At 35.4% G+C, this 18,944-nt stretch overlaps 3 protein-coding genes across 12 annotated transcripts in view; 1 reads left to right on the top strand and 2 right to left on the bottom strand.

Annotated features, from left to right (window-relative positions):
- The window catches only part of Brm (ATP-dependent helicase brm), a 29,400-nt gene extending 28,426 nt beyond the window's left edge, over positions 1 to 974 (bottom strand). Inside the window, exons 1-2 of the mRNA XM_083040219.1 lie at positions 781 to 974; positions 40 to 361 (exon numbers count right to left, since the gene is read on the bottom strand). Coding sequence (XP_082896345.1) covers positions 40 to 315 — 276 coding nt within the window. The 5' untranslated portion in view covers positions 316 to 361; positions 781 to 974. The remainder of the gene's footprint in view (positions 1 to 39; positions 362 to 780) is intronic.
- A 226-nt stretch (positions 975 to 1,200) lies between these two features.
- Nd-ashi (NADH:ubiquinone oxidoreductase subunit ASHI) lies at positions 1,201 to 2,699 on the top strand. Its single transcript, XM_083040237.1, has 4 exons — positions 1,201 to 1,531; positions 1,959 to 2,176; positions 2,293 to 2,451; positions 2,562 to 2,699. The coding sequence occupies exons 1-4, from the start codon at positions 1,438 to 1,440 to the stop codon at positions 2,619 to 2,621; spliced, it is 531 nt and encodes a 176-aa protein (XP_082896363.1). The 5' UTR covers positions 1,201 to 1,437; the 3' UTR covers positions 2,622 to 2,699.
- Positions 2,700 to 3,471: 772 nt separating this feature from the next.
- Positions 3,472 to 18,944, bottom strand: part of C3g (C3G guanyl-nucleotide exchange factor) — a 93,863-nt gene continuing 78,390 nt past the window's right edge. For 4 of the 10 annotated variants that reach the window (XM_083040228.1, XM_083040220.1, XM_083040222.1 and 1 more), the window contains 14 exons: positions 18,653 to 18,835; positions 18,244 to 18,551; positions 15,099 to 15,215; positions 14,185 to 14,495; positions 13,870 to 14,077; positions 13,348 to 13,371; positions 12,037 to 12,232; positions 10,936 to 11,185; positions 10,628 to 10,871; positions 10,498 to 10,512; positions 10,201 to 10,375; positions 9,471 to 10,115; positions 8,891 to 9,022; positions 3,472 to 8,820 (listed from right to left, as the gene is read on the bottom strand). In XM_083040228.1, the coding sequence (XP_082896354.1) occupies positions 8,682 to 8,820; positions 8,891 to 9,022; positions 9,471 to 10,115; positions 10,201 to 10,375; positions 10,498 to 10,512; positions 10,628 to 10,871; positions 10,936 to 11,185; positions 12,037 to 12,232; positions 13,348 to 13,371; positions 13,870 to 14,077; positions 14,185 to 14,495; positions 15,099 to 15,215; positions 18,244 to 18,551; positions 18,653 to 18,835 (2,947 nt within the window). In that variant the 3' untranslated portion in view covers positions 3,472 to 8,681. The remainder of the gene's footprint in view (positions 8,821 to 8,890; positions 9,023 to 9,470; positions 10,116 to 10,200; positions 10,376 to 10,497; positions 10,513 to 10,627; positions 10,872 to 10,935; positions 11,186 to 12,036; positions 12,233 to 13,347; positions 13,372 to 13,869; positions 14,078 to 14,184; positions 14,496 to 15,098; positions 15,216 to 18,243; positions 18,552 to 18,652; positions 18,836 to 18,944) is intronic. The other 6 variants (XM_083040226.1, XM_083040223.1, XM_083040227.1 and 3 more) reach the window with 6 other exon arrangements.

The raw sequence follows: 18,944 nt of genomic DNA on the forward strand, positions 1-18,944 counted from the left end.
AGAAAAAAACATAGATATAATTTTCGATAAATCTCATACCTGTGGACCCATATTGGGTGGCATCTGCTGCGGATGAGGCGAATAATTCTGTTGCTGAGGCGGAGGCTGCTGTGGCTGCTGCGACATAGGTGGTCCTCCCTGTGGTATCGGTGGGCCACCTTGATAACCCTGCGTTGGACTATGAGGATGATGCTGCGGCGGTCCCATTGGACTGCCTTGCGCATTAGAGGGAGATGGTGCCTGCTGCGGAGGCCCCATCGGACTGGGGGCTTGCGGAGGTGGCATAGGGGATGACTGGGGCGAAGGACTCGCCATATTATTATGCTCGAAGGATTCCAGTTTATCCAAGATAGAGAATCACCTGAAAAATTGAAATTAATGTTAATATATATATATAATATAACAGCATATATATACAATATATATAATAATAGCATATTTTATCATATAATATATATGATAAAATTAATATAGTTAGATACAGTTATTAATATAGCTAGAACAGTATAAATATGATAAAATTAGTATAAAATTGTATAAACATGAGAAGCCTAATTTCACGAATATTCCTCTTCTGGCCAGATTCGTGGTTGATAATAAAACTTCCTAGAGAGGGGCGGGGGGGGGGGGTCCTTCGTATTTCGGTGAAAGTAAATTCATGGCGTTTTTCCTTCCGCGAAAGGGGACAGAAAATCGAAGCTAGTCGCCGACAACAAAGCCATTGCGGTTTCTCGTCTTGGACGAGAAACCGCCTTCGTCTCTCGTCCTCCTTTTACCTACCTTTCACGAGGCTCAAATATGCGATGCATTCGCCGGATCCTTTTTCGCGCGCGCGCGCGCGCGCTTCTTCGAAAAGGTGCGGCGGAAGATGCCCGAAATTGTACCTCCAAAAAGCTGGACGAAATGTCTAAAATTACAACGGAAACCTACGGAAGACGCACGCCGTCGGCCATCTTTCCGGGCTTTTCCCCTTTCGCCGCTTCGGGGATCCGTGATTCGTCACCGAGCGCGGTCACGTGATGACGCTCGCGTCACTTCCGCGATGCGAAATTCGTGTATTTTCCTCGACGCGAAGAATTATTTCACGAATGTTAAACTCTACGAACCGAATATTAAATTTTTTGACGAACGAGAGGTAGATTGAAGTTTCCTCGAGGGCGACGAGATTCTTCGTCGCAGAAAGAAGTTAGGTTGGGTTAGGTTGACGGAGGTTGATAAACTCCCGGATCGCGGGAGACAGCTGGAAAGTTATGTCTGACAGTAAATAAAATATTACTGTCGATCGCGATTTATTTATTTATTTATTTTTATTATTACGAGCTCATCTGCTCGTCTCTCGTTTTTGACAGTTTTGACAGTTTTGACAGTTTTGACAGTTTTGACAGTTTTGACACTTCGCGCGATCGACCTGCTTCAGAACTATGTATTTTCGATAAAATGGCTCTTACGAGTAAACTCTGCGGTCTGTCAAGTCAATTGTTCAGGAATAAAGCGATTCTGAAAAGCACGACAAGATGCTATTCCGAGAGACGTAAGTATATTGTTATATTCGTACATTCTCCATTGTCAATTTGTTCCGATAAAGTAACATTTCGCCAAGTGTGTTGTTAAAAGTACTCATAAGAGGTTAGGATGTTTCCATTATATAATTATTATGTTAATATGTAAATAAATTTTTTCATCAAACTTAAAAAAAATTAGTAGAGAAAATTAAAGAGATAAAGAGAAAAAATTATTGAATAAATATATATATATATATTATATATCTAGATATATATAATATATATGTAAATATATATTATAGAATATATATATATATATATATATATATATATATATATATATTATACATATATTTTATATTATATAGAATATAGATATATATCTGATATATAAAGTGACTACGTAACGAGGATCTCAAACTAATTGAAAGTTCTTTGCATCGTTATTCTCATCAGCGAAGCCATTCAGTATATACTGGCAACCGGAAGTCTACTCGGAAAAGGATCATGATAAAATTGCTGCAAAGTATAATATGCATCCAAAGGATTATAAACCTTCTCCCCCGGAAGAGTGCATCGGTGATTATCCAGATTTGCCAATGATAGGACCGGCTGCTAAGGATCCATACTATCCATATGACATACCGACTTACAGAAAGAATTATAAAGAGATGGTGAGTTTACAGAGTATATAAAGTGTACAAAGGATTTCTAAAATCCTGTCGTTTTGTTATCGTATATGTTTTATTCTTTACATGGTTCTCTTTATTTTTTTTTTTTCTTTCTTTAGGTGCATAGCAAGTTTGAAATCATGGGCGAAGATCGTTTTAGTTATGGTTACAAGTATAGGTACGATTTAGTTAAAGCATCTATGATATTTATCGCAACTATGGTTACTCTCTGTGGACTTGGCTACTTGTGTGAGCCATATACTGCATTCATGCCAGTGGTAAGCATTCCTGTCTATAGTATTAAACAGTATTTAACGTTTATGGCTCTTCAAATCAATATTAGTTTTTATTAAACTACATAGTCTAATTATTAAATTTTATATTTCAGATGGAAAAGCAGTATCCGGAGGAAGGTAAAGTACATTATACGTTTGAATCAGCAGAATAGATATAATAAGCTTATATGAAAAATATGACAGCATCTGATGTTATATATATTGTAATATATGAATAGTTCTTATTACAATATGTCTCTTTATTATAACAGTTCCTGCAACTTTTCACTACTTGGTATAATTTTTATTACAATTCATGTTCCTTCTCTTTCTCTATCTGTAGCATAGATTCTTAATTTGTATTTTTTTCTATATGCAATCTATATTTTTTAATGAAGACCACAAATTGCCCCATAATTAATATACCAAGTCAAGTCCATTTGTTGTTGCAATTAAGATAATATAATATAAACAAAACTACTGATATTATTACAAGTATAGATTCAAATTTGTAACTAAAAGTTGAAGAAAAGAGTATAATTGAATCATATAAAAAATATATTTAAAAAAAATTTTGTTTCTTTAATTTTTCCTTGTAAATATAGCTACATAAAATTGCATCCATTCTTTATTTTATATTCTACTGAAAAATCGAAAGTATAGATTTGGTTTGTGATTATAAAACTGTAAAAGTACCATCGACTAACACATTTTTATTTCACTTCTTCGTACATTCATTACAAAAAAAGCAATAACATTTGTTCCAAAACTTTTACGCATACAAATCTTCAATGTATTCACATAATATATAAATGAAAGGGAAAAAGTATTTCATATATAAGAGATTGTGATCTGCGAAACATTGATTTGCATCAATATGGAAAAATCTTCATACAAATTGTACCATGACATACTTTACAGTGTGTATATGTTTGTGTATATAATAATGTATATATGACCATACTAAAAAATATATAGATCGAGAAATAGGACGCGAAATAGGCTTACGGAATAAATTGTACAATTTAAATTGCATGAGCACGGATATACGGATATTTTTTTTTATGCGTCGTTTATGTTTTTTTTTTTTAAAACCTGTCAACTATCGTTAGTTATTATAGTGTAGTTTAAGAAGGACGTCGAATACACAACACACTTAGTAATATCACGTACTTACAAATGGTTGATATGCTTAAGCAATTGTCTGCCTCCGTTTTTTTATTTTTTCCAATAATTCACACACATCGTCTCGTCGTAATAAATGTTTGACAGTTTATTCGCAAGATAATATGTGAAAGAGAGAGAGAGAGAGAGAGATGGAGAAATAGAGAGACACATATATATTCCGTAAATATTATTCCATCGCCTTTGACTTTTCTTTTTTCTAAACAGTAAAATATATATATATACACGTATTTTTTGTATTTGCTTTGACAGAGATATACGCGTATCTGCACACGAGATATAGAGAGATGCAAAATGCTGTCAATCGCTGAAAATAATTAAGAGAATTTGTTTTTATAATTATTAGATTTCACATTTCTTACGGATGTCGCAGAGTATAAATGTATACATTAATAAATTCCGAAAGATTATGCTCTTATATATTTGGCGCATGGCAAATCGCGCAAAATATATTCGAATGATATGATTTCGAAGGAATTTCTCTCTTATTAAATGCAGCGAGATATTGCTTATTTTTTTACATTCAAAATATGAGCGTTCGAAATATCGGTGTTATTATACTCTCTGTTAATACTTTCTTTCTTGTTTTTATACGCCAAACCGAATTGCTAATTAATTAATATTGACTAGAGACTCTATACGGAATATTAGATACAAATTAAAACATCCTGCATATTCTGTATGTATATATATTTTAAAAAGTTATCCTTGAAAAGCATTAATTTTTCACTAAATCAGCTCTCAATATAATTTTTTATTTTTCTTGAAACATCTCTGTATTTCAAGTTGCAATTTAATTTTTTTTCGCACACAGTGTATAGTGAATAGAATTATTTTTTATACATTACAATATTCGCTTTAAAAAATCATCTCGATTACATAGCGCATAATGAAGTCAATATATATACATATATATTTCCGAAATCATTAAAAAATTAGATACTTAAAAAATAGATACATTAATTACAGTATCTCTAAATACATTTCTCTTATTCGTTTTCTCTTTCTTTCTCTTTTTTTTTCCTTTAATAAATTTACTGCCCTAAAGTAAGTGTCTTATTAGGTGGATATGTCATCTTTTTGTTGCTGTAGGAATAATTATTCTTATATAACAACACAAATCGCACGACTAAGCATCGGATACGCGTTTATTCTTTTATGTACTTTCTAAATACTTATCGTAAGATCTATGTATGTGTGTGTGTGTGTGTATTTGTGAAAGAGAGTGCAAAGTTACATATATGTATCTTTCGAGACAAAGAATTGGTAACACATCGATAGCGATTATTACTTTTTTTTTGCTTTTTTGATACTTATATCGGTATTATTCGCTATGAATAAAGGTTGCCGCGGCAAATTGACGCGAAATGTATCCCAAGTAGCAAACTGACGTCATTAAACGTCCAAATGACGTACGTTTGCTACCTGGGATGTCTCTCCTATATTAGAAATCGATTTTTCTTTTTTTCATTCACATCCTCGCGTCAGTTCGCGCTTCATCATCTCTCGTTCTTCAACGATATACACGCAGAAATTCATTATTCGGCGAGAGTTATTTGATTATTTACTCTTTATTGAGTCTCTCGGTCACGTGAGACCGAAAAAGGGAAGCCCATGAGCGAGGGGGGCGAAATTAATTTCGATAGATAAGCCCATCTCTGAGAAATCTAAGTTTGCTTTTTTTTTTCTCTTTTTTTTTTAGAACTTTAAACACTTCGAGTGCGCCGGAGTATACGTTTAAATATTGACAACATGGTTCGTTCCACTTCGTTAGACTAGATTAACAACATGTTTGTATGTGTTTGTATGTGTGTATATATATACAATGATAATAAATACACTATATGCGATTGATCTCTTATATGAGGAAAGTGCGTGCAAATAAACCTCGCCTTGGGGAGTATAAATTATTACACGATATTACGCGTGTTCGTGATTGTTTAAACTTTAAGATTAACAGCAATTGCTTCAGAGTTTTTCATTACAGAATGTCCTTTTTGGAAGCTAAGACATTCATGAGCAAAAAAAGGGGAAAAAAATAGAAAAAAATTATACAGTTACATCGGTATGTCTATACGCTACTTTATACTTTAGTCAAGTATTGAGTGTAAGAAGAAAGCGACTTTGCGGCAATTTTAATTGTAATATTTCTTAACGACTCAATTTCCTACTTTGCAAAGCAGCGCTTAAATTAGCCTATCTAATCGGTAAATCGAGTCTAATTTCTTCGTTGCACATTCAATGGATCATATCTCACTCGTATTTTGGTATAATATAGTACTTAAATATTATTCGCTTATATATTCGTTCGTATATATATATATATATATATATATATATATGTATAAAGAGGAAATTCTGCCAATAGTCGAACAAAATCCTCGCGCGATTATTATATAAGAAATCATGTGCGATACAATATCTCCCGATGCACAAGCGCAACAATCTTTTTATAGGGAAAGGCCTTTAACTATTACCAGAATTTCCAAAAATATTGTACAAAATATAAACAGTTGTATATCGCGACATTGGAAGGTAAGGATGTCGTGAAAAAAGCTATACATACATATATGTAAAAATATATATAACAGCTGCCTCAAGAAATAACATATATATGTGTGCGTGACACAAAAATAAAAAAAAATACAAGATATAACTAATCGCTTCTGTCATTTAATTCGCAATTAAATAGAAGATAGCATATAAAACAAAAATCATATGCATGCGTGCTAACGTGTGACATCACAATTGATCGACATAATGAGAGATAATACACGTGTGTAAATTCAAATCATGTGTACAATTAAATTATTATTATTTACAGCGTCGATAGATCTCTGCTTATTTCTTACATCGAGTAAATCAGTTGACATATTAGCTGGAGAGTGGACAAAGAAATTAATAAAACACGCGCACACGCTCGCTCGCATTCATTCATTCGCTAACCGAATCATTTACGGTGCATCCAAGTAGCTAATACTGAGTACTCTACTGCTGTATATTGTGTGCGTAGCTAGTTGCGCTTCTCCAAGAAAGATTCTACAAACAATGACTTTATATATCGTAAATAAGGGTAAACGTAACGTATATGTATGCACAATTTCATTAGCCAATTATATCACATTAGTTTTTCATAAGGAATTTGTCTTTTTTTTTGTCGCAAAAGAGTGTAATTAATGTCGAGGATGAAGAGATCTACTAACAATAAGAGAAAGAGAGTTTTTACATTTTCTATCTAAGTCTGCATGGATACGAAAAGCAGATGTAGTTGCAAGTTTATTTTGATTTAGAATCCAAACTATTGACACACTACTTTTATAATTATATGGCAGCTTTGTAACTACTTTTTAAATTTTATATCCTGGCAATCAATTCGTCTGGATTATCATTTTTATACCCGTGTTTTATACTAGAACGATATATACTGTCGATTTCTTTTTTTAACTAAATGTGTTTAGGCCTTTTTTTTTGTTGCTGTTCAGGCATCACTAAGTATTACGAACTTTGATTACTTGTTTCTACTTCGGGGCTATTATATTATACAAGTGAAGCATAACTATTTCTTTCCAAATAATAAATCGACGAAAGATTAATAGACGGATCCATTCGCTTGATTCATTCTTTTAAGACGAGGCACGCAAACTGCTATAATTATTAATTCGCTATCATTACATGGCAACATCTTCCACTGTTATATCTAAGAGTAAAGGCTGTGTCGTCACATTAAATGTGTAAAAAGGAATACAAGAAGAGACACAGTACGTTCTTTTTAATGACGATAAAATTAATCCAACGATTCCTTTGTTCTACGGAATGTATTGTTTAATAAAACAGTTAGTGTGTTTAATTTTCGAGATATTGGGATTTTTTTTTAAAACAATAATTTGCCCGAGAAATCAATGACGTGTTAAATTAAAGTTGTATTTAATTTTTTTGCTTTATATATAGCTTAATATTTGATTTCATCGAATCGCGCTAGACGATAGTGTGATTTAAAGCTGAAAACTCGAATATCTATCAACAAGTTGCCAACAAAAAGAAATTGTTTTTTTTTCTCTATCATCATATACAATAGTATATGTAACAGTTGCGCTCAGTCGTACCATGTGTCCCGATAAGCGCCTACTAAAGCGCTAACACGAGACTACGATGGCCCTACATTAATCAACGTAATTGGTGTTCATCCTTGTGTAATCAACAGTGTTCTGTTGACGCTCGAAAATTCACTTATCTACATAAAGCTACAAATGTGTGGACGTTCACATACATCTAAATAAATTAAAAAAGAAGATCGCATACACGTATACACTATTATTTCGCTATTTTATATATATATATATATATATATATATACATATACATGTATATATGTATATATATATATATATATATATATATATATATATATATATATATGTATAATTTTCTAGCAAAAAGGCAAATAAATAAATTTCTTTCCTTAATGTATCTAGAACAGAGCTGAAGATCGGGGTTTCTCTCATTAATTAATGTTACAATAAACATCGTTACATATAGTTGTAGTTAAGTATAAGTTGCATATCTCCTCCGTATAGCGAATACTTGTTACTGTATCGTAGCAAAACGGAAAGACTACAATGAAAATGCATTGGGATAGATATTGATTGATCACTTGACGTTTTCTTTTTCGAAATTTTCTCCAATAGTTTTGGCATTTCGAGTCTCCGGATTGATTACAAACGCAAGTTTAAGTTTAAACAGTTGCGTTACGTATTATTATATCGAATCTACTAAATATACCGAGCTTACACATGTGTTCGCATACTAAAATCTCTCCATACAAGATTTAATAATATATATTAAGATACAACCTCACAGAGGCTGTGTCGAAACGGGGTAGACTCGCTAACCCTTTCACTGCTCTTAGTTAGAGCATTAGTAGTAGGGAAGAATTTTTGTGTTTCCGCAAAAGAGTATATACCTACACAGTAAATATAAATCTTTTAATTCACTCACACGTTTCAGCCTTCCGATTTCGAGACGCAGGCAGTGAAAGGGTTAGGTGTATTCTAGTTTTGCGGCTGCGCTTTCTTGCCACCACGTGGCTTGATGCTCTCGGAAATCTGCCACATCGCCTCCTCACAGAGGAAATCGCTAAAGTTGTTGAAAAACGTTATAATGCGCTCGTGCTTCTTGAAAGAATACGTGCTGCAAAATACAATTAGATTTACAACATTTATTAAGCATTTCTGTGCTGATGAAATAAAAGTGTACTCACCCTTTCTTAAATCTCTTCATATTTTCAACAATATTAAATTGTTGCCACCTTTTCGAGAAATTTATAGTGCCATCTGGTAATAAATCGTTATTTCCGATATGCACAAACGTAAGATCTTGCAAAACAAGTCCGCTGAAACAAAATTATATGTATGTTATAGCAAAATATATATATATATATATATATATATATATATATATATATATATATATATTACTTTGAAATTTTTTAATGGAAACCCTTATTTTTGATTGTACATTCTTGTAACTTTTGACACTTTTCAAATTGTATTTAATTTGAAAAGCTCTTAAGCTAAACTACATATGTAATAAAAAATAGGGGTTTCCATTAAAAAATTTCAAATTGAATTTCACGTGGCCTTAACAAATGTTATTTATAGTCACACTAATATATTACTGCTTAAGCCCTACAACTTTTACTTGAAACATTTTTGTCAAAAAGCCTTTGTTTTGAGATATTTAACTGTTGCAGGACTTTTGGGACACTCTGTATATTATATATATGAGGTATTTGAATTTTTGGAATGGGATAAGACAGGAATGAATACTTGCGCTCTTACATATAAGGAATACACGGCGGCTGCGTTTCTGCCAGAGCTTGCCTATAGGCTCGGAAGCTGCTGGAGCTATCGATGAGTGCGCAATATTCCTTGAGACCCTCCGTAATGTGCTTTTGCCACTCGAGTCTCCTGATAGGCGCGCTGTCCAGCGCAGACAATAACGCGAGATAGCTATTGAAGTTATTAATTTTCCTCAAGTGTTTCATAATCTTGATGAACTTTACGACGTATTTCTCCCTATCCTTCGCCTCGTTTTCCAATCGATGCTCCAGTATCCGAGATCGCGCCCAATACGACATTTTATTGAAGTGTTCGGTAAATCTCGTGAGATTCGGACTTCTCTCCTCGTTCTGCTCTTGCGCCCAGATCAGCACCTCCGGGATTTCTATCTTCATAAACAAATCGGCGTCGAGCAGCGTCATTTGTTCAGCGATCTGCTCGCTCTTGAAGTCCAACAGAGAAGCCTGTTTCGTTGTTACGCTTAGAGACGAAAGAATCGGCTGCGCAGCTTGTAACTGCTTGATAGAGTGCTTCTCCAAGATCTTAACTCGCAACGCTTTCGCCATTGTGAGATCTCCGCTGCATACTAACTGTTGTACGAATTCCATCAGAGTTTGCAGAAGAACATCGTCAAGATCAGATATCCTGTTTATATAAAAGAAAATGATATCAAAGATTATATCCATAGAAATATAAGAGTGTAAAAATATGTAAATAAGAGTCTACTTACGTTAAATCGCTAACGACTCTAACTAATAAGGAGAACGCTTCGCGCGCGGCTCTTTGTTTGACGACATCCGGGGAACACGAGAAACGTTGATGGCGTCTATGTAGTTTTTGAATTAGTTCCAATGGCTGCATGAAGGTTCTGTACGTCGTCAGAAATGCTTCTTGATATAGGAAGTCTGCAAAAGATGTATATTGTTTTTATTGAGGCTCGATTCATCCATCTTCATTTATAATTTTATCCATCAATTTATATTGTATATGTATATCTATTCATTGAAAATATTACGCCAAATATTACCTGATTCTTTCTCATCTACGCAGCGTATAAAAAAATATATACAATATATAATGAATATTTATGTTTAGATAGTTTTCAAAACAATAATTCAAAGTACTTTATGTTTGATAAATTAAGAAAAAGTATATACCGTGTTTATTCGCTTTCGTGGCGTGAATTAATAAAGCATCTGGATGTCCGCCACGTATATCCGGGCCTTCTTCATCGGATTTCTTCAATACCAAATATTTGTTAATATCTAATTCATCTAAAATACTATCATCTTGATCGATGTCCCTTAGCTCGAGGGTATTTTCATCAACTGATATGGAAGAAAGAGCATTGCTAGCAGGTCTGGACGATGGTAATACCGTGTCCATAATAACGTTGTTATTCTGAAATAAAACGATCGCGTCAATAAACAATACAGTACCGTGAATTTATTACATTGATATTTACCAATTTCACCGGAGTCGAAGGCGTAACGTCTTTCTTTTCATACGTCAACTCCTCCGAACTCTTGAGAGGCGTTGACGTCACAAGAGGATCCGAGTTGTGAATATTCTGCATACTGATTGTGGGTTTCGGCGATATCGGTGGAGGTGTAGCGCTTGATTTAATGGAACGGGATCTCTTTGGTGGTAATGCCGGGGGCAGACTAGAATTATTTGTTGCCTCTATCGAGTTCGGTGTGGTGGTCACAGAAAGGCTGAAAAAGAGATAGCATTACTTGCTAAATATACTATTTTTTTTAAATATCTCGAAACTAAAAGCTTTTTGAGACAAATGTTTCAAAAGTTGTAGGACTTTAAATAGTAATATTAGTGTGACTATAAATAGCATTGTTAAGTCTACGTAAAATTCACTTTGAAATTTTTAAATGGAAACCTTTATTTTTGATTACATATTCATGTAGCTTATTTTAAGAGGTTTTCGAAACACTATAATAATATTTCTTTCTATTAAGTATTTTTCAAGTTATGAGGCTTGAAAGATACAGTATTTTGACATAAAATACAAAATATCTTGTAAATTATTTAATTTTCGGTAATCTTACTTTAATATTTTTATGCACAGAATAATGAGACCAATTAATTGGTGTAAAGAAAACGCATAATTGTTTTTAAGAAAAAATATGTTGCAAATTGTATACATTTTCTTAAAAATAACTATGCGCTTTCTTTACACCAATTGATTTGTCTAATTATTTTATGCATAAAAATATTAAGGTACGCAGGGAGAATTTTCTCTTAAAATTTATCCTGAAAATCATGATAATCGTGGAACAATATGATGATATGGAAAGAATTTAAAAAATATGTATAAGGGTTTTTTCCATTAAAAAATTTCAAAATAAATTTTACATGGCCTTAACAATGTTATTTATAGTCACGCTAACATTGTTATTTAAAGCCCTATTATATTTTCTTCAAAAAGCCCCTTGTTTTCGAGATATTTGCCTGTTGCAGGACTTTTGGGACATCCTGTATATCTCTATAATAAAAGCGAGTAAATACATTATAAGAAGAACGTATATAAATTATGTATATCGCACGATACCTTGAGCTATCGTGTAGAGCTGCCACAGTATGCGTGACAAAGGAACACGATTGAGTTGTGGTGAGGGACATCTCGTGCTGTTGCCACTCTGCTTGCATCGAATTGTAAGCTGCTACAGAATGACGGGTTCCGAGACCCGAGATGAAATCGTTATTACTGTGGGAGCAGTTTCCAAACATCTCCATGTAAGCCATAACTGAAATACAAGTGTATTAATTAGAGAATCTCATGAGAGAGAGAATTCGTCATCGAAAGAGAGAATAAAATCTTTTGTTACTATAAATTATTCTAAATAAAAACTCAATTTTTTTAATGGCATATATAAATACAGTCTGTATGACTGCAGCAAGCACGATGTATGGCTGCAATAAGATATTAAAGCGCACGATGTATAGATATTGTGTGGAAACACTGATGCACAAGCGAATATATTGTTGTGTGTCTTCGTTATTTCCATAATTAAGCCATGTATAAAAGAAAAAAATGAAAAAGTCAAACTCACTGGAATAAGAGTGGAATCTTTTAAACAGCATCTTTCGTATCGCTGTATTATTACACTTTGATAACTATTGCACAATGGGAGCAAATAGTGCGAGTAGTAGTAATTACAGGCTTCATTAAAAGTGTCACGTAAGTTAGGAAGATTTCACAAATAATTTCTTTTCGTTCTTAGTTCCGTTTGCCTCGACGGAAGGCTGAAAACTGAGCTTTTAAACTCTCGACAACCGATGAAGCATAACCGACTCTCTATTAGTGAAAAAGGTCAAATTAATTAGAAAAAGAATGCCCACGTAAGCTCTGCTCTACTTTTCACTCATTTGTGTTAATTGCAGAAAACTCGCAGGATTTTTTCTATCGTATAACATCGTGAAAAAAGTGACTCAATATATATTGATGCTTTTAATGATTTTGTGAATTATATAGTAAAAATTTAATTTTTAATAAGATTTTAGACGAATAAGTTAAAAGTAAAAATAAGTATGACTTATATTTTTATGATTAATATAATATTCAACATCATGAGTGAAATCTTTGCAATATTACTCATAATGCGAATTAAAAATAAATCACGAGTAAGCTGCCAGTATTAATAAAAATCAATTCAAGCTCAATATCAAACAAACAAAAAAAGTATTCTAAAAATATCTGAGGTAAAAAGAAAATAGAACAAATAGAAAACATGCCGCAAGAAGCCTGGAATTTAAAATCTGATGTAAATATATATATGAAACATAGGACATTAACTTAGCGTATAAAAGTTTGCTGAGAGGGGGGGAAGTAGTTGAATTATGTGGGCAGGATCCCACTTACCGGAATATGCCACTGATTGGAACACTGGGGGATATACAAAACATTGCGTCAGTTTTTCATAATCTACTACGAAAATGTAATAATATTTGTGTGGAAAAAAATGTCTATGCTATTTTCTTTAATATCGACATAATAAACTGTATATATAGATCGTATATCAATATAAAAACAAAAATGTTATATTAATTGCTTTATAATATATAATATATAATTATATAATATAATATATAATTATTATAATAATTGATATATAATTAATATATAATAATTATAATATATAATATAATATATAATTAATTGCTTTATAATATATAATATATAATGTGACGAGGAATATTCGCCAATGCGGTCAAAATATTCTCAAAATTTTTTCATATACATATATATATATATCTTAAAATTGAAACAATAGGAGAGAAATAAAACACCAACGCTGTTATATAGATATTCTGTTGGCTTCCTTCATCTGTCTCTCTCTCTCATTAGCGACATTAATAGTAATTCGTTAAGGGGAACACTTACTATGCCGCTTCTTTAGTGGCAGAGGAGGTGGTTTGCTGGCGTCCGGACTGTCCCCGTTACTGGTGTGCAAACTGCACGTGGATAAATGCTCGTTCTCCGGTACATTGTCGTACTGCGACGGCTGCCGTTCCTTCTTTCGTCTGGATCGCTTCTCTGGCAATGCTGGAGGCGCTCCGTTAGAATCAGACGTAACTGTCGATTTCATTTCCTGCGTACGAGAGACGTAGATCAGGCGACTCTGTCGTTTAACGAAGATTCGAGCGAAAGAAAAAAAATAAGGCGCATAAAATAAACGAAAACGAGACAAACACCCACATTTACCAATTTCTCTAATAAAGCTGGGTCCCCGTTTCCAGATACGTTGGTCGTACTAGTGGTACTTTTAGAGCTGGTCATCGTCTTCTGTGTAAAAATAGAGCCGTTACTGTCTGAGGATAGCTTGGTCTGGGAGAACGACTGTTGCTGCTGTGCGTTAAATGATTGAGAATTATAACTAATGCTGCTCTGTTGCGACGATCTCTTGGACGCGGTGGTGTAACTTTGGGATGAACTTCGTTGAGAGTGCATAGAAACGAAGCCCGACTCCTGCGTTTGCGTAGACAATCGCTCCATCTTTCCCTCTATACCTAGAACAAGATAAGTACGAATTAAATACGAGAATAAATACTTAAGCTTATTTAGAGTAATCAAAAATAAAGACAAAAAACGATAAGAATAAATGCATAAATCAATGCTTATGGTAATTTTTTCTTACGAAACAATATTTTGACATTTTTCCAACCGAAATTAGACTTATGTGACATTATTTTAGATATTTATGATAATTGTAAAGTGAAAGAGAGAGGAGCAAAAGGCTTCGCTACGTCTTGAACGAAGATCTGTAAGATACTGTTTAATCATCACGGCCGGAAGGTCGATGTCACCCACGTAACTTGTTCCACTAACTATTTCAAGACTTCTTGCGTAATTTTAGCTCTCGCATATATATAGTATATTCCTTTCCTCTTCCAATCTTTATAAATGTTTGGAAATTGAAATTTTATAATAAATAACAGAATTAAGCAACTCTTAATTAAATAATATAATAGGGCGCTCTTGAACTTTATTTTATGGAAATAATTTATATGTAATTTTAATTTATTAGTTCAACAATTTCGCAAATTTTCTTCGAAAATTAATTATTAAATTGTTCTATTTATTAAACTATTCGCATGATAAAAAGTACATACCAGTGAATGGACTAAGCATTTCCTGAGGTGTTTGTTGGCCTAGCAACATAGTACTTGGTATGCTAGTTTCAGAACCATCCCAGCAATTACAGTTTGATGTACCATTCACTTGCATGCCTGCACACACACACAATGATGCAGAAAATATATGTTATATATTGTATTGATAAACTTAAATATCATTATATATTAAAAATAAACGTGTAAATAAACTCAGTTTGACGCTATATAAATATGCACGGCATTAATAATAAATTTTTCTGAATTTATACTCTCGCTAATATTATAATACTTTTATATCACGAAAATAGCATATATTGATTATGTATATGAAAAGAAATTGATATATTATTAATTATTATATATATCCGATATTGTACAAAACTCTTGAAATACCTTCGTAGTTTATATCGAGCTTCACGTACTTTACCCACTTATTATTAACTACGGTGTATAAAGCGTGGGAAAAACCCGGATTCATAATTATCGCAAACTTTTTTCGATATTAATAAAGTACTTTGTTTAAAATACGTTCGCTAGAAACACGTTTGTACGGCTTAGACATTCGACGGTAGACTGAACTCGATGAAAAGAACAAGACACGATTAGAAACACCAAACCAATATGCTGAGTAAGCGTTGACCATGAGCACTCATGTGGGAATGCATTTACAATTCTACAACGCATTCCGCAATAACTGAAACTGCAGTTTCGCAATCGCGAAACGTTACAGTCGACAGATGATGGTGTATTAAGTAGACAAAGAGAATTGGGTGTGTGAAGTTGGCACCCCTATGTTATGCTATCATAGCTCTGTTAAGAGTTTTGAGTTAGAACTATAGGAAGAGTTCTTGATAATTTTTAGAAATAGTTCCGGTCATTACGATAACGAAAATCAGTTTCAAAAAATTGGGGTGCCAACTTTACATTTTTTTACACATCGAGTTCTAATAGTTTTGAGCAGAGTTTTAAGGTTCTTTTAAATAGTTATATAGTTCCTGATTATTTTTTGAAAGAATTCTTCTGCAATTTTTAGATTTGAATTTACTAACCTCACGGTTGCTCCTTTGTTGCCCGATGCCTCCACGGGCCTCCTCCTCGTACAAGTTTCGAAACATTTGCACTCGCGTAACTTTTTTCGTTCGCGACGCGCGGCGACGCCCGGGTTTTAGCTATCACAATCTTCGACGCGTTTCGGTAAAACGCGAGAGTTTATTCGCGCGCGAATAAAACCGAAGCTCCATTTTCGCGTTGCGAAAGACCTCTCCGCAAGACCCACTTTTCGCAGGGGTTTATCGAACGAAGATGATCAAGAGAGCGACTTCGCCGCGACGCACTCAAGTCGCCGAAGGATGCAGCGAGACGAACATTGAGCGCGATTCACGATCGACGAGATCAATTTTATGTATACGATAATTAACCGCCAAAGACGCTAATTAATACACTCGTCCTTTCGCGGACCGGCAAGAAGCGCGCGACTGTTGATCATGAACAATCGAAGAAGAGTACTGGAGGTGGAGCTAGACTGGCACTGCCAGGTTCGGAACGCGCAACGATACGTCGCGCCGAGTCGTAGTGGGCATTGTAGGGGATCGCGACGTGGGAGCTCGGCGAATCACGTCGCGACTACATACCCCCACCAGGTCGTAGTGGTGGCGGTATGTAGTCGCGACGTGATTCGCTGAACCTCGCACGTACGTTGCGTCGCGAGCCCTACAATGCCCCACCACTACGACTTGTCGTTGGTCGTTGCGCGTTCCGAACCTGGCAGTGCCAGTACACGTGGGAGTCGTAGTGGCGGGGGTATGTAGTCGCGACGTGATTCGCTGAACCTCGGACGTATACGTTGCGTCGCGAGTCCTACAATGCCCCACCACTACGACTTGTCGCGACGTGTCGTTGGTCGTTGCGCGTTCCGAACCTGGCAGTGCCACTACACGTGGGAGTCGTAGTGGTGGGGGTATGTAGTCGCGACGTGATTCGCCGAGCTCCCACGTCGCGACCCCCTACAATGCCCCACCACTACGACTCGGCGCGACGTATCGTTGCGCGTTTCGAACCTGGCAGTGCCAGTCTAGCTCCACCTCCAGTGCTCTTCTTCGATTGCTCGTGATTAACGGTCGCGCGCTTCTTGCCGGTCCGCTAAAGGACGAGTGTATTAATTAGCGTCTTTGGCGATTAATTATCGTATAAGTATCGATTCCGATCGCGTCGCACGTACCGACATCATAATCGCGATCGCACACGTGAAATTGATCTCGTCGATCGTGAATCGCGCTCAATGTTTGTCTCGCTGCATCTTTCGGCGACTTCAGTGCGTCGCGGCGAAGTCGCTCTCTTGATCATCTTCGTTCGATAAGCCCCTGCGAAAAGTGGGTCTTGCGGAGAAAGCGGCAACGCGAAAATGGAGCTTCGGTTTTATTCGCGCGCGAATAAACTCTCGCGAGTCTCGCGTTTTACCGAAACGCGTCGAAGATTGTGATAGCTAAAACCCGGGCGTCGCCGCACGTTGCGAACGAAAAAAAATAACGTGAGTGCAAGTGTTTCGAAACTTCTACGAGAAGGAGGCCCGGGGAGGCATCGGGCAACAAAGGAGCAACCATGAGGTGAGTAAATTTAAATTGTTTAATAGTTACATAGTTCCTGATTATTTTTTGAAAGAGTTTTGCAATTTTTATAGAGATAAAAAAACGTACTTTCAATATCGAAGATATTTTAGAAATATCTTCGATATTGAAGGTACGTTTTTTTATCTAAAAATTGCAGAACTCTTTCAAAAAATAATCAGGAACTATATAACTATTTAAAAGAACCTTAAAACTCTGCTCAAAACTATTGGAACTCGATGTGTAAAAAAATGTGAAGTTGGCACCCCTATTTTTTGAAACTGATTTTCGTTATCATAATGACCGGAACTATTTCTAAAAATTATCAAGAACTCTTCCTATGGTTCTAAATAACTCAGAACTCTTAACAGAGCTATGATAGCATAACATAGGGGTGCCAACTTATTAAGGCTCCTGGCTCTTCATCGACCATGTGTTTTCTCGCCTCTGACGTCACAATCTAACATGGCAGCGGCGAGGATCCAGGAGCCTTAAGAAAATAAAAATAAAATTTGAATGCAAAGCGAACCTATAGTTACCTTGAATAGTAGCCATGAGACTTAGGTCCATGCTATCATTCAAGGACTCGTCATTTGGTCCCATTATAGCTCGAATCTCGTCCTCGTCTCGGGAATGATTCAGGGCCGAATCCAAACTGCCGGCGGACGCGCTGAGAAGAGACGACGAATCCTCCGGGGATCGACTCCGCAGGGATACTCTATCGAGACTAGATGCCAGAAGACCCTCCGACTCGTCCAGGAGCTGTTGGGTCCTCGTTCTTCTTTTCGGCGGTAACGGAGGAGGTGTACCGGAAGAGCTGTTTTCCTCCGACAAACATACATTTGTTCTACGGGATCGAGTATTTCCACGTTCAAGACCGCCGAGACAATGACAAGTGATTTATTATCTCCTCCACCTCTCCCCCATATAATGAAAAACGAGTGTTACCTGTCGGGCAGCGGAGGTTTCGGAGGTGGACTAGAATCCCGCAAGATCGATTCCGAACTGTGCGAGCTGCGAACCAAGCTGCTGCTCGCCGCCGTTTGCTCCAGGATCTGCCGTTCTCTCGGTGTCAAAGGTATATCCGGCAGAGAGTTTCTTTGCGTCAGTTCCGACCCGTATCCGGAAGTTCTAATAAGTCCAAGTTTTAATAAATTATTTTTTCAAGATATTTACAATTCCTATTGCTGAACTTTGCTCGGGAGAAAACGTTTCAAGCAAGAATCGCGTACAATTATTT

This window comes from Prenolepis imparis, unplaced genomic scaffold (genome assembly GCF_030444845.1).
Source record: "Prenolepis imparis isolate NDT839.2.m4 unplaced genomic scaffold, iyPreImpa1.0 SCAF_6, whole genome shotgun sequence".
NCBI classification, from domain to species: Eukaryota; Metazoa; Arthropoda; class Insecta; order Hymenoptera; family Formicidae; genus Prenolepis; species Prenolepis imparis.